At 39.1% G+C, this 16,051-nt stretch overlaps 1 protein-coding gene across 1 annotated transcript in view; it reads left to right on the plus strand.

Annotated features, from left to right (window-relative positions):
* The first annotated feature begins 1,064 nt into the window (after positions 1-1,064).
* Positions 1,065-16,051, plus strand: part of LOC122327422 (T-cell surface antigen CD2-like) — a 109,427-nt gene continuing 94,440 nt past the window's right edge. Inside the window, exons 1-3 of the mRNA XM_043222781.1 lie at positions 1,065-1,183; positions 1,448-1,753; positions 2,683-2,964. Coding sequence (XP_043078716.1) covers positions 1,135-1,183; positions 1,448-1,753; positions 2,683-2,964 — 637 coding nt within the window. The 5' untranslated portion in view covers positions 1,065-1,134. The remainder of the gene's footprint in view (positions 1,184-1,447; positions 1,754-2,682; positions 2,965-16,051) is intronic.

Here is a 16,051-nt window from a genome sequence, read left to right on the forward strand (position 1 = left end):
AACAACAACAACAACAACAACAACAACAACATAAATAAATGTTTGTGTCCATGACAAATGCGAGTAGTCTTGTGGGAGTAGACTGCATAAGTAAATTACATTATTACATTTTGTCAGGAAGGTGGAAAGAGAAGCAGGTGAACAAAAAAAAAAATAAATCCATAAATGCAATGCATAACCATTACACAAGAACTTCAAAGAGCCTCATACTGGGAAAAGAATAACCTAATACGTTCATCACATGTAATCTTCAGACTTTATCGTGCAAAACACAGTAAAACAACAGCAGCTGAAGAAAAACAAATGAAGGAACCAAAGCTAGGGAAAACTTTGCGAGCTGGCACATTACCAGGACATGCTCACGCTCAGCAGAACCAGCATTGAACGATGGCAGGAAACAGAATAGTCTAAAGTGATAAAGGAGCAAAAGTCAGTAGGTGTCCTTATAAGTCATTGCTAAGCATGTAAAGAAGGTGGAGCAGAAAAACTGGTTGGAGTAATGAATAGTAATAGTAAGCAGGGTGTAGCAATTAAGAGACCATGACTGTTTCTGATATTTATAAAAAGGTATTAAACACTAAATCTTCCTCATCTACAAATTGTTTGTAGGCCACAACTCAACAGAAAACCAACCACAGCAGCTTTCACTTTGACTCAAGTTATGCTGCTGTGATGTATGGGGGTAAGTTAATACCATCTGACATTTCACCACAATTTATTGAAGGAACTTAAATCTTAATCTAAAAAAAAGAGAGGGTTCAACGGTTTTCTCTTATCTAATAGGTCATGTTTAACTAGAGAACTACTTCTGAAAAATGGTGTGTGTGGCTAAAAAAATGGGGCATATAATAATAATGCTTAGAATTAAAGCGTACATGATGAACTCAATGATTGGACAATCAAGCCAAAATCAATTAAAACATTATGTGAATAAACATGCATATACTGCTATTACTGATACTGTCTGTCTGTCTGTGCGTGCACAATAAAAAGGTAAGAAAGTCCATGTGGTTTTCAGCTGCTCTACTCTACTCTGCTTAAAGGTTACTGCAGTGTGGTAACAGCTCACTCAGACATTGGTTGGTTACCAACGTCTCATTTTTAGGTAAGGAGTACATCCATCTTTTTAAAGAAATGTTTCGCATGTTTGTTCTGTTCGGTTTGTGCTGTTGGCAACTGGCCGGTGAGTAATTAACATGTGTTGTTTAATATTAGCAATGTCCTTCAAATACTTGAAGAGCCATGAAAAATCTTAAGTGAATGCAATTTGAACAGGAGCCTTACATTAATATATTTAAACATCTCGCAAATATTTTACAGAAATTAAACCGTTCTTTGGTAGCAATGCTGATTGTTCATGTTATGTTAGTCACTGTTTTACAATTCAAATTTAGCAACGATTTCAGGCTTTGTAGCATAAAAAAAAAAAAGTGTGTTTGTTCATCAGGTGTGTTCGGTGATTCAGTGTCAGTGATGGAGGGAGATTCTGTCACTTTAAACACTGACGTTATCGACGATTACATGCTGTGGAAATTTGGGGCTGAAAAGTCTCTCATTGCTAAAATACAAAAAAGCAAGAATCGGTTGTCCACATATGATGGTCCTGATGAGAGATTCAGAGACAGACTGAAGCTGGACGATCAAACTGGATCTCTGACCATCACGAACATCTCGACTCAACACGCTGGACTCTATAAACTACAGAGAAGTGGAGCAAAACTTACATCGAAAACATTCAGTATTTCTGTCTATGGTGAGTAGACATGACTTTCCCAAGCACATGTTCTTGGTTGACATGTTCAAGTTCCAGCCTTGGTTATTAGACAAAAGGTAATGGACTAAAACTTTAGATGGCTGCCCCATGCTTGCTCGTTTTAAAAAAAAAAAACACTTTAGTCCCCCTTAGATATGTATACACTTGAATAAAAGCAACATTATTTCTACTCCGAGGTCACAACCATAGATATAAAGCTGATGAGCATTACTTTCCCAGATCGTAGATTAATTTGATCTGGTCATGCCATAATGGTACTCTTTAATAGAGTACTATTAAAATAAAAACGGAGGTTATGCTCATCTATTTCGGTAGGTTGAACAACGTTTAATGGAAATTCTTTATAAACTCTCGCCATCTACAGTTAGCACAGTTTTACAAACGAATACCAAGAGTTAGATCTCTGAAGATACAGTTGACGTGCCCTGTGACCCACTTCAACTGGTCCGTTACCAACCTGACGCAGGAAATGTGGTAACAAGGATACAGCAGTCTACTCGTGTCAATTTCAGAGCAATTCAGAATGAAATCAAAATGTAAAAATATATTATCCTCAGTCAGGTAATTTTGTATTATGTAGTCAATATTAAATCGGTACAAAACATTTGGAATTTGCATTGATCGATTCTAGACGCAAGAGTTTTTCCCTTTTGAAGACAGATTTGCATGAAATGAGTGAGCAAATGAGTGTGTAGGATTACTTTTTGTAAGAGCTTTGTCCCAGAAACACGGTAACAATTTATGAAGCCATTTTATGCCATTGACCATTGTTTGAACTGAGGGAAGGAAATGGATGGAAAAGGTCAGAAGGGACTTCAGGAACAGCTTTACGCCACAAATGCCATCAACTTAACTGCTGATGAAATAAGAATACTAACATAACATGGGTATTCTCTCATTTTTTCCAGTTCGTCTGCCTGTTCCCGTCATCAGCAGTAACTCTACAAACTGTTCATCATCATCTTGTTCATTGTTGTGTTCGGTGGTGAACGTGAGTCATGTGACTCTCTCCTGGTACAAAGGAAACAGTTTATTGTCCAGCATCAGTGTGTCTGATCTCAGCATCAGTCTCTCTCTACCTCTGGAGGTGGAATATCAGGATAAAAACACCTACAGCTGTGTGATCAACAACCCCATCAGAAACCAGACCACACATCTGAACATCAGTCAGCTCTGTCAGACATGTGCAGGTATGGTGATATTAATGTGTTTTTTGTAGATCAGACAAACAAATTTGCTCATGTTAATGATTAATTTACAGAATGGTCCATCACAGATCAGGGTCTACCTTCATTGTACATAATATTGATCTCAGCTGCTGCTGGATGTCTGCTGATTGCAGTTGCAGTCTGCATCTGCAAAAAGTGTAAAAAAAACGGTCAGTACAGAAAGCAATCGTATTATTTAGCTTCGTTATGCACAGATATTGTTTTAATATTGAAAGCTTTGTTGTTTAAAACACATCTGTGACTATGTATTAATGCAGCCGAGACAAGAACCGGTTCAGCGTCGTGTAAACCAACAGCACGGAAAATGGTAAGTTCATTTATGACTGTGCTTAAAAGATGTGCTGCAGTTTAAAATCATAGGAATGAGTTTCTTTTAGGCAGTATGTCAGCCTCAGTAATCATCATCATCACTTTCATTGCATTACGTTAGAGGATAGTGGGTTAAAAACAGTAAAACCATACCGTCTTCTGGGAGGCTTGATGGGAAAGTACCTGTGCTTCTTTTTGCACAATTACACTTTAAAATGATCTGTGACTAATGACAACACTTGTGCAAAGTAAAGGAGATGTTGTGGTTTGGTTGGTGTTGTATTTGCTCGTTGGAATATGAAGAAAAAAAAAGACAGTAGGCCTATACTTCAAGTGCAAGTGAAGAAGGTCTTGGTACTAAATACTGGCTATGGAGCAATGGATCATTAATTTGAATAAACTGACATTTGCAAATGCAAATGATCATCTTGAGGAAAGTGATGGGTGTAACCCTTGGGAGTAAACGGTGATACGGCCTGATTTGTGAACATTTGGACTGGAATAAAAAAAACATGCGATGCTTATGTTCAGCACTGCTATTTTGTACAGCACTTTTTTTTAAGCTATACTAAAATGAATTAGTTAAAAATGTTAATGTCTGCTAAATCATAGTCATAGTGAACTTAAAGTTTTCAGTTCTGTTGCCTCAGATTGACTATTTTTTTCTTTGCAGAAAGCGAAGGATCCTGTGTATGCAAACGTCGCAAAAAAACGTGATCGATTACCACGCCGACTGTAATAAAATGATAGAGCTCATATTTCTGTTACGTTTATTTTTTGACAAGATTGCCTTATTTATTTTCCATGCTCTTGTATCACAGTGTTTGATTGAAAAAAGTTATTTAAAAGGAACGTAACATTTTATTTGAATAGTGTTACAATACAGTATCACACACACGTGATAAATAAAACGTGACTTTAGTGTAATAAATCGTACTAACTTTTAAAAGGTGCACAATAAACATAGCTGTTCTCATAGAGAGACCACCGATGAAGATACAATGTAACTCAATACGTATCTAAATCTGATCACTGCATACCGTCTAACAGGTAGAAAATTTGACTTGGTTTCTGCTGATGTTTTATTGGTTAAAAAGATGTCACCGTCACGGGATCAGTGTTTTAGTTTATCTTTGGTTCTCTCTTTTGAGCAGAATACACATTTAGAAAACGAACCTGTCTGTCATTATGAGTCTCTGTAGGAAGGAGAATATCATATCATGGTGCACCGGTCTGTTTTTACATTGATTTGGCATAATGTTAAAAATACATTTACTATATTTTCTCTTTAATTATATATGCTTCTTCATGCACCTTTGTGTGCGTAATTGTCTCCATGTGAATGATTCTCACTCGTTGAGCTTTATAAAAAAAAAAAAAAAAAGAAACTGTATAGTAGATGTGAAAAACACGAGGAGAAGAAAGATTCACTTGTCTCTAATCTTCAAATAAAAGTCTCATCTCAAAAACACTACATTTCAGATGAACATCAACAAACTAAACTTTAAAGAACAGAAAATATAATTCAACTATGCCAGAGGATGAACTTGCAGATCAAGTTTGATCTAATCTCTCAATGTTTACAGAAGAAAATCAAACGCTTCCATTTCACCTTTTTTTCACTGTAAATGTATATTGCCATGACAAAAATTGCATATATTGATATTGCATATTGGCATGAGATTGACATAATTGGGTGACAACCACATTAATCCCCTTGAAGTTTTAAAAGTTCACCACATTTCATTGACAACCGGTGGCATAAATCATGTGAATTAAAGTATCTAAACAGTATTTTCTTCCAACTGATTTTAAAAAGGTTTTTTCTTTTCACATCTTTACTTTTGACAACTGCATATATGGGGTTTTGACATCTTCCAGAATTTAGTATATATATATATATATATATATATATAGATGGAACAAAAAGGTAAGCAACTTTCAAAGTATATATCTATATATCCACACATTAAGATCAATAAATTAACATTTATGAATTGCCAGTCATGAATTGCTCTTGGGACCAATGGTTATCAAACTGTGGAGCACTCCCAAGTGGTCATTTAGGATTATTATTATTATTGTCATATTTCATAGCTGCACCAATTCATCTCAACTAAAAATTTAACAAAAACGATTCTTTTGATACATGATCCTAGCATCAACACACACATCGCACGTTCAGTATCATTAAAGACAAACAAGAGGGAGCTCAACAGACAGGGTATTTAAACACAAAGACATAATTGGGAGAACAGAAACAGGTGAGCACACACAGGTGGGAACTAATTAACTAATGATCACAGCAACGAGGACAGGAACAGGAAGCACCAAATAAGGGCAAAGACAGGGTACGCCATCAAACAAGACACACAATAACAATTATTATTATTATAAAATAGAGAGACTTAGTTTTAAAGGGTCAAGTTATTATTATTTTTATAACAAATAAAAAGTACATAGAATAGAAAAGTATGCTATATATATATATATATATATATATATATAGTAATATATAGTAATCTGGACCATGGTCTTGCTTCTTGTGACTATCCTCCTATCAATACAGCTAAATTAGGTTTCACATAATTTAATAAAACCAAGAACGTCACACCAAAATGATGTTGTGTAGGAGTAATTCGAGAATAAATGTAAAGAAGAAGTTTCTAAACAGAAAGAACAGTCATTTATCATTCTTAAATCTTTTAAGAGAGCACTTATACGGGTAAACAAAAAAAATAATATAGTTTTTGGTTGTTTTGTAAAATTGTATTAAATTGTATTTTGTGATGTACTTTGGATCAAATAAATGTAGGCTTGGTTAGCAGAAGAGACTTCTTTCAAAAACAAAAATGTTCAATCACTTTTGACGGGCAGCGTAAATAAAATACTTGAATTTGACAGGCGCTTCAGTATGATAACATATATGGGATATACTTCAAATAAACAGCAGAATATATGGGATACATTTACAGATAAGAAAAGATACATTGGCTTTTTTTTAAGGAGATGTAAGTGAATCTAAAAATTTTATGATCGAAACCGCTGATTCATTCAGGAACAAAGTAACTGTTTTTATGTTTTATAAATGCTTCAGTGAATCACTAATTCTAGTTGAAAAAACAAAAAGGTCGGTTAATTTTGTAATGAAACACTGCTGTGTGAAGAGATGCCCAGCATTGCTTCTGAAATTGAGGCAAAAAAAAAAATTTAGCAATTTAATCTTACTTTATATAAACTATTTTTAACTTTAACTAGTTGCGCTGCTACAGACCATAAATGCTAACCATTCTGTTCATGTAATCATTCTATGTGTGTGTGTGTGTGTGTGTGTGTGTGTGTGTGTGTGTGTAAAGACAATTAAGATTCCGTATTTGATGCTATACTGTAACTGACCTAATTTTGTTCTTATGAATTTATTGGCTACAGTAAGTTAAAAATACCTGTAGCAGCTGCATTTTGCTGGTTTGATAGAAATCATTTCAATGTGGAAGAATACTGAAAATAACAAACAAAAGAAGTAACTGGAAAATACTGTGCACTATCTCCACTAAAACAGTGGACACTTTACCTCAGTATTTCAACTTAATTTGCTGTTTGCAGGCAAGTTCACTACTGTGATATAATGATTTAATACATATATATATATACATATAATTTCCCATAATGCATAAAACACTAAATACACTTTTTACTGTATCTTACTTTTCATATTACAGTAAAATGCTGTTGAAATTACAAACATCGGTTAGAGTGTAGGCTTGGGAATCTAATCCAGTTCTGGAATGAAGGTCAGGAATCATCCTATTATTTCAACTAAAATGTAAAATTTTGATTCCTTTGTGAACGGTTTAATATGACTTTAATATGACACAAATGATACGCTTTTTTTTCCTCTTGTCTTTTAATTAGCTAAGAAATCCAATATAGTGCTGAACAATAACCTATCATTTGCATTCTATAATGTTTTTTGTATTTTATACAAACTTACTTATTTGAAAAAGTAACTATAATGTCATTTTCTTGTAAAAAAAAATAAAATAAAAAAATAATGCATTACTTTACTGGTTATATAACATATGGTACTTTTTTCATACTGCTGTTTACTATAGTATTTTATACACAGTTGCCATCTACAGGTCATAACATGTATAACCAAATATAACACACACACAGGCATTATAAGTGAAGCATATGTTTTATTATTTATAATATAAACATAGCAAGATTATCCATGATGATTTTACTTTAAGGCACTTTCTATGTTCACTGAAGTAGAGGTAAGGGACAGAAAGTAAAATATCTAATAAATATTCTGCCTGCAATGCACAGTATTTAAAAAAGGTGTACTAAAACGCCTAAAAGATGTACTGTGTAAAAAAAAACTGGTACAGGCTTCAGTGGAAAGTTTAGCATATTAGCTCTGACATGCTAATTTTTTCCACCTTAACAATACAATATGACCACAATAAGTACATTGTACTTATTTATTTATTTTTATTTTAATTTAAGTACATAGTAGTTAAGGCCATCTGACCACATATTTGAATAAAATCAAAGAACCAATCAGCACCTCTTAATAAAATAAAGTAAAATAAATAATAAGCACCTCTAGATGAAATCAAATATATAATAAGCATATTTTAGTAAAACCAAAGAAGCATTGAGCACCTTTTAATGAAATCAAATAAACCTCAAAATAAAATCAAAGACCTAATCAAGCACCTCATCAAATGTTTGTTTACAACTTCAGGAAATACATTTATTTATTAACATATTTAATTCCTGAGGTCATATGTAAAAAGTGAAATTTGACTGATATTGGTGCTGAAACTCTTGAAAACATTTTATTCTAATTCTCTTTAATCTCCAATTCAATATAACCAAAGTATCGCAATTATAAATCATGTTACATTGTTTTATGGCCAGTCTGATTATTGTTCCATGTCCTCCAGAGGAATGCTGTCCGGACCAGGTTGATCGGTGTCCTGTAAGAATACACACATTCACACAAGGGGGGTTGATGTTTAAGTTACAAATATTTTTATTTTATTTTATTTTTGTTGTTCGCACAGTAATGCGGAATTGTTCAATGCCACCATAACGTGATTAAACTATTAGAATTGCATTTTCTAATGAGACGCTTGCTCTCTAAAAACATATAAAATTGTACACCAAACATAATTTTTATTGTTTCTAAGTCTTCGCTTTTTGGGAAAGTCCCGTACGGCTGGAGACCTCCCTCTCAAGAAGCTCACTATAAAAAGACAGCCATCTTATCGTTCTGCTCTTCTGCTAAGATGTCTTCTTCTTTGAAGACACTCAGCATCATTCCTGTTCTTCTAGTTCTTACTAATACATATTTTATCACTGAAGGCATGGTCTTTAACTAAATGCTGCGAACAGGGCTAACAGATATATAGGAGGCGAGGCAATAACAAAATCCAGAGACAGGCGGAGGTCAGGTCAGGCGGCAAGCGATCAGAGAAACAGTAAACAGACAGGGTCAAAACCAGAAACTATAATCCACGAATGATCTGTTATGAGACAGGCGAAACAATGCAACCTGCAGTTGAGTGGCTTGCTGCAGTATTTATAGTCCTGGGACAGGAAGTTTGTCGCAGAGGAGTGGATGCAGATCACCCAGAGGTCAGGGCTCCCTCTGCTGGCTTGGTGACATAGCCCCCTCCTAGGAGCGACTCCTGGCGCTCCACAACACAAAACATAACTGTGAGCTTGGGAGGGGGTTCGGAAAGTCAGCACACTGAGACCAGGAGGAAGAGACGGTGGGAGGAGCCAGGGTGAAGATGGGAGGAGTCCGGGGTGGGAGGTGATCCAGAGCCCAGCCATGATGGTCAGTGGTTACGGAGGGAGGAGCCATAAAGAGGTACGGTCATCAAATGGAGCCGACCGACGGCGGCGAGCAGGTGGTCGGGAGACTGAGGCGGAGGCGGAGAGCCGAAGAGCCAGGGCGACACAGCGGCGCTGGAGGTCCTGGCGATACCGCAGACTTCGGCGACTGATGCGGAGACGGGTACGCGAGAAGGACGCGGCGCGGAGCCAGAGCAACAGAGGACTGAGCTGGAGTCGGGGAAGGGAGGAGCCTGACAGAGCCGGAGGGATGGAGGGACGAGGTGAAGCTGGAGGAGTGGAATCCTGAGGCGACGGATGGTCGACGACCGACCAAGGCAAAGCGGAGAGGCGATGGAGCCTGGTGAAGCTGGTGGATTGAAGCATGGTAGAGAGGAGGGAGCTAGGAGCCTAGGGAAGCCGGCGGGTAGGTGGAGTCTTCGGAGGCGGGACGGTTAAAGGAGGATCCTTCACCCACGGCGGCGATGGAGGCTGGCAGACCCCGTGGCGAGCTCCAGGTGGAGGGCAGAGGGTGAGTGCAGGGGCCGCTGGGATTCTTTAATGATGTAGCTAGGGTGGGATGGTGGGTTAACTTGAGGCTTTATGCAGGCCAGGGCACTGGAGGCTTTGCACGAGGCGCGGGCACTGGAGGCTTTACCTGCAGGCGCGGGCACTGGAGGCTTTGCTCCAGGCGCGGCACTGGAGGCTTTGCACGAGCGCGGGCACTGGAGGCTTTGCAGGCGCGGGCACTGGAGGCATTTGCACGCAGGCGCGGGCACTGGAGGCTTTACGAGGCGCGGGCACTGGAGGCTTTACGAGGCGCGGGCACTGGAGGCTTTGCACGCAGCGCGGACACTGGACAGGCGACATCCATTCAGCGGCTCTGGGCAGGCGACATCCATCTTGGGAAGCGGCTCTGGGCAGGCGACATCCATCTTGGGAAGCGGCTCTGGGCAGGCGGCATCCATCTTGGGAAGCGGCTCTGGGCAGGCGGCATCCATCTTGGGAAGCGGCTCTGGGCAGGCGGCATCCATCTTGGGAAGCGGCTCTGGGCAGGCGGCATCCATCTTGGGAAGCGGCTCTGGGCAGGCGGCATCCATCTTGGGAAGCGGCTCTGGGCAGGCGGCATCCATCTTGGGAAGCGGCTCTGGGCAGGCGGCATCCATCTTGGGAAGCGGCTCTGGGCAGGCGGCATCCATCTTGGGAAGCGGCTCTGGGCAGGCGGCATCCATCTTGGGAAGCGGCTCTGGGCAGGCGGCATCCATCTTGGGAAGCGGCTCTGGGCAGGCGGCATCCATCTTGGGAAGCGGCTCTGGGCAGGCGGCATCCATCTTGGGAAGCGGCTCTGGGCAGGCGGCATCCATCTTGGGAAGCGGCTCTGGGCAGGCGGCATCCATCTTGGAAGCGGCTCTGGGCAGGCGGCATCCATCTTGGGAAGCGGCTCTGGGCAGGCGGCATCCATCTTGGGAAGCGGCTCTGGGCAGGCGGCATCCATCTTGGGAAGCGGCTCTGGGCAGGCGGCATCCATCTTGGGAAGGGGCTCTGGGCAGGCGGCATCCATCTTGGGACGGCGCTGGGCAGGCGGCCATCTTAGGAAGCATTTCGGGGAAGGCGGCCATCTTGGAAAGCGGCTCTGGGAAGGCGGCCATCTTGTGAAGTGGCTCTGGGAAGGCGGCCATCTTGTGAAGTGGTCTCTGCGGCGGCCATCTTGTGAAGCGGCTCTGGGAAGGCGGCAGCCATCTTGGGCAGCAGCGGCTCGGGAAGGCGGCCATCTTGGGAAGCGGCTCGGGAAGGCGGCCATCTTGGGCAGCGGCTCGGGGAAGGCGGCCATCACTGGAGTTGATGTGTTGTCCTTCTCCTCCTCAACACCCAACGTAAAAGCTGACCCCACAGTCACTAAACCAAACTCAATAAACTGAGCAAGCGACTCACGTGGACCCTCGCGAACAAGTTTAGATTTGAGCGGCTGATGTACTCCCTCATGATACAACTCAATCAATAAACAGTCCGGTATGTCAGAGACTCAAAAGCCATGTCCAAAAACTCTTGAGTATAATCCTCAATCGATCGGGTACCTTGCTTGAGGGCCAATAAGCGTCTAGCGAGGGTCCTACCTGGCCATGGATCAGGTGAAAAGCCGCTGGATCCTGGTGCGAGGTTGCATTCTGTCATGAATGAGCGGTCTGAGGCGTGCGGATCCATGTGCAGGCTTTTATTAAACGAAGGCATGGTCATAACAGGCAGGCGTCGAACAGGGCTAACAGATATATAGGAGGCGAGGCAATAACAAAATCCAGAGACAGGCGGAGGTCAGGTCAGGCGGCAAACGATCAGAGAAACAGTAAACAGACAGGGTCAAAACCAGAAACTATAATCCATGATGATCTAACTATGAGACAGGCGAAACAATGCAACCTGCAGTTGGTGGCTTGCTGCAGTATTTATAGTCCTGGGACAGGAAGTTGTCGCAGGGGAGTGGATGCAGATCACCCAGAGGTCAGGGCTCCCTCTGCTGGCTTGGTGACACTCAGCAGCATTCCTGTTCTTCTAGTTCTTACTAATACATATTTTATCACTGGCTGTACTTTAACTAAATGCTGCATATGCCATGCTTGACATCTTTTCTTAATAAACTACTTTTAAATACAATTCTGTGCGTGGTGATTCTTTCTACTATTCGATAAATCGTTTTTGATTGTTTTGACACAACCTTACCAATGGAAATCTTCTTCTGTGGTAGTAAAAACAAAGGATATAAAGATGACTACACAATCTACATTTATGTTAAAAACAGACCAATCAAAGCATCCAGGAGAACAACACCAATACATATCCCTTCTATAGCTGAAAGATTACACAGGAGGCGGTCATTATTAATAAACAGTGATTGATAATCCAGTATTTACCAAAACATTTCAATCGTATTTATTAAATGATATTGTTTTAGCAGAAAAATTGCAGCATTTTAGGAACAGCAAATAACGTAAAATCACATTACTGAGAGCTATTAATGTTCACAGGAAAACATTATGGAGTAGTATTATATATTTTCATATCGATACTATCAGTCAAACCTGGTCAAAGCTCCCTTTATAAACAGTCCACAACCCAACAGCTATTAGGTTGATTTAGAATTTTTTTTTTTTAATCCTTAAAGGAACATGCTTTGAATGAATGAATTGCTTTCCATTGATGGTAACAGTGATGCTGAAACTCCTAATGATGCTGAATTGGCTGTTGATCATCTGTAGCTGGTATTCTCCTTGATGTTCATGATGGTTGGAGATCCAGTCTGAAGATCCAGCTCCAGTCTGTCTCTGAATCTCTCTTCACACTCACTTCACTTGGTTTTATTTTTAAAACTCCACTAGAGTTAAACTGTTTAGTTTCACAGTTTTTGAATCCATTCAGCCGATCTCCAAGTCTGATGAGAGCAACTTTAACCACAGCTTAGCATAGATCATTGAAGCTGATTAGACCAGTAGCATCTCACTTAAAAACGACCAAAGTGTTTCGATTATTTTTTCCTATTTCGAACTTGGCTCTCCTGTAGTTACTTCAGGTACTAAGACAAATGAGAAGGTTTTAAAAAGGGCTAAAAAAAACAGTAAAAATGAACTCTCATCAGTTTATTTTTGTATATTTTCAAGAAATTCAGGATTTCAGGTATTACTCAATTAATTTCTTTCTTATTTAATTCAATAAAAAAGACTTTATAGTGCTGTTTTCAAGGACAAAACACAGTAACTGCATATTTCTGGGATGCATTGATTTGTTTCATGAAACAAATCCATCAAAATACAATAAAAAAACGACATCGCAAGTGATTTTTTCCTCACTTTCATTAGGCCTCTACCTCTGTGTGAACGTTTCTTATCATGTTTCTGTGGATTAAACCTCAAAGAGATTCATAACAGCAGAACAGGAAGAAACTCTTCACCTATAAACCAACATTTACAGCATCCCCACTCTCTCACGTGATAGCTATCCATCCGACAGATCAAACCCCACATCTGAAGAAAACAAACAACCGCAGCCACTTCCAGTTTCAGTAAAACTCTCAGAGAAAAGCTCTCACCGGTGCAGTGCCTTTTCAAAAGGTACACATATTTACTATTATGGTACTCAAATGTACCTTTAAGGTACTTCTATGCATCATTTATGGGTAAAGAAGTTCAAAACGATAACCCCTTGAGAGGATACCGCATGACAGATTTAGTGTTTTCATTATTTGTATTTTACCGTGAAATGCAGTCCACCAAATATCCAAAAGTACATTTAGATATTTAGCAAACTAGCTTTCAGAAATGATGAATGCTGATTCATACAAATTTAGAATGTTTCCATGATTAAGAAGAGTTCATTTCTTATTAGTGGCAAAATGATACTTCTATATTATATATGACATGTGATATTTACCGTGCATGTTTTCAGTAGGAGGGTCAAACTTTGAGGGGGGGAGGATTCGGATCCAGATTATTTCTGTTGTGTTTGTTTAGATCAGTTGTTGCTCTCATAGCTTTTCAGCTTTAATTGATTGAACGCCTGGAAATGTTTAATATGTGTGTGTTCTTCTGTTTGTGCTGCTGCTGTCTGATCGGTAAGTTAAATCATTTTGTCTTTTATTGACATTTCCGAGTGATACGATTCTGCTGTGGTTCAAATCCCTCTTGTTTCAGAAATACTTTTTTTGACTGTGTGCTGCATATTTTTATATGCACATTAAAGATCAAATTATCGATTCAGACAATTCAGTCTGTTCGACTTTTGATTTTTAATCTGTGTAAAATCTATATGTGTGTATTATCTATCCAGGTGTGTTTAGTGAGTCGGTATCAGTGACGGAGGGAGATTCTGTGACTCTACACACTGATGTTACTAAAATACATGAAGACAGTGACATACTATGGAAATTTGGAGCTGAAACTATGATAGCTCAAATCAGACAAGATGCTGGATTCTTTATTTTTAATGATGCTGATGAGAGATTCAGAGACAGACTGAAGCTGGACAATCAAACTGGATCTCTGACCATCACGAACATCTCAACTCAACACGCTGGAGAATATGAGCTATAGATAAGTGGAGCAAAACTGACAACAAACACATTCAATGTTTCTGTCTATGGTGAGTACATGTAACCATAATCACGCTACAAACTCAACATATTTAACCAAAAATAACATAGTTGTGTAGTGTTGCGTGTTTATTCTATCATGTTTTCAGCTCGTCTTCCTGTTCCTGTCATCAGCAGTAACTCTTCAAACTGTTCTTCATCTTCATCATCTTGTTCATTGTTGTGTTCGGCGGTGAACGTGGGTCACGTGACTCTCTCCTGGTACAAAGGAAACAGTTTATTGTCCAGCATCAGTGTGTCTGATCTCAGCATCAGTCTCTCTCTACCTCTGGAGGTGGAATATCAGGATAAAAACACCTACAGCTGTGTGATCAACAACCCCATCAGAAACCAGACCACACATCTGGACATCAGTCAGCTCTGTCACACGTGTTCAGGTAGCAGTCTTTTTTTTTTTTGCAGATCTGCCAAACACATTCACTTTCTTTCTTTTTAACCTTTCTTCTCATCCTCCAGACCCAAATTATCTGATAGAGCTTTCAGCTCCTGCTGGATCCCTGTTGATTGTTGTTTGGTTTGGGATCTTCTGGATCTACAGGAAATGTAGAAAAACTGATCAAGAAGGCAAGTGTTATTTACAGCTTCTAATAAGCCTTACTAATAGTAAATGCATTTTTTTTTTTAAATGAATCGTATTATAATTTAATTATAAAGTATCCATGTAACAACATTTAAATCCTAAAACACAAAAAACTGATTCTGTATTTACTGTAATTGCAACAATTACTTATCATTTTTGTACTATCGTTCACACAGGTCCGATTTGCGAAGACGTTATGTTATGTTTCATGATCCAGCGTACTACGACAGAAACGGTAAGACCATTTATTTCCATTTTATGCCGCGCGTGTTTCTATCGTTTCATTTGCGAATCAAAATGTAGATCAGTGTGCTTGTGTTTTTTTCTCTATAATGATGATCCATCAAATAGTAATATTTCAATGCAACTAACCATATGACTGTATGAAAGAAACAACAATAAATATTAAGGAACCGCTGATGAACCAATATAATATATTAAATAAAACATCTGCCTCCATTTGCCTGTTTATATTATAACAAACACTCATATGACTTAGATTGCTTTGTTTCATTTTCTGTAGGTCCTGAAGGCAGACCTGAAGATGCGATATACTAAATTATTATTACATTATTATAGATTGACTGATATTGACTCATATGTATTGCCACCCTTTTCAGTTACTGTATCTAGTGGCGCCATCTGTTGGGTTTAAGTATGCAGCTAAGTGATTGGAGTATTCATGTGACATAATATAAAAGTTGAAGTAAATGTGGTCTTCATTATGTTCTGAATCAAAGCTCATGCTGTAAATTACTAATTACTCTAAAGGTCCTAAGTTCTACTGTTCTTGTGTTAATACTGATTTTGCGAATTGATATGCACAACCCAGCTTCTCCAGACTGCAAATGTCTGCAAATTCAAAATCTGTACAAACCGACAACCCAGCTTCTCCAGATAGCACATGTATGTCTGCAAGATGTCTGTTAAAGATCTGCTGTCTCCAAACTTCTGACAGACGTCCTCAAGATTACACTCTTTATCATATATATCTTGAAGACATCTAGTATACGTCTGTTTGACATCTAACGTCCTCTAGATGTATTGCAGGTTAGCAAACTCTCTATAAATATGTCTTGCACGATGTACGTGAGCCGTCAGAGATGATCATACGACATTGTCTGTACAATGAACACCTATTTCTGATGTGGTCAGAATTACAACTTTGCTTC

Source organism: Puntigrus tetrazona, chromosome 22, assembly GCF_018831695.1.
Source record: "Puntigrus tetrazona isolate hp1 chromosome 22, ASM1883169v1, whole genome shotgun sequence".
NCBI lineage: Eukaryota > Metazoa > Chordata > Actinopteri > Cypriniformes > Cyprinidae > Puntigrus > Puntigrus tetrazona.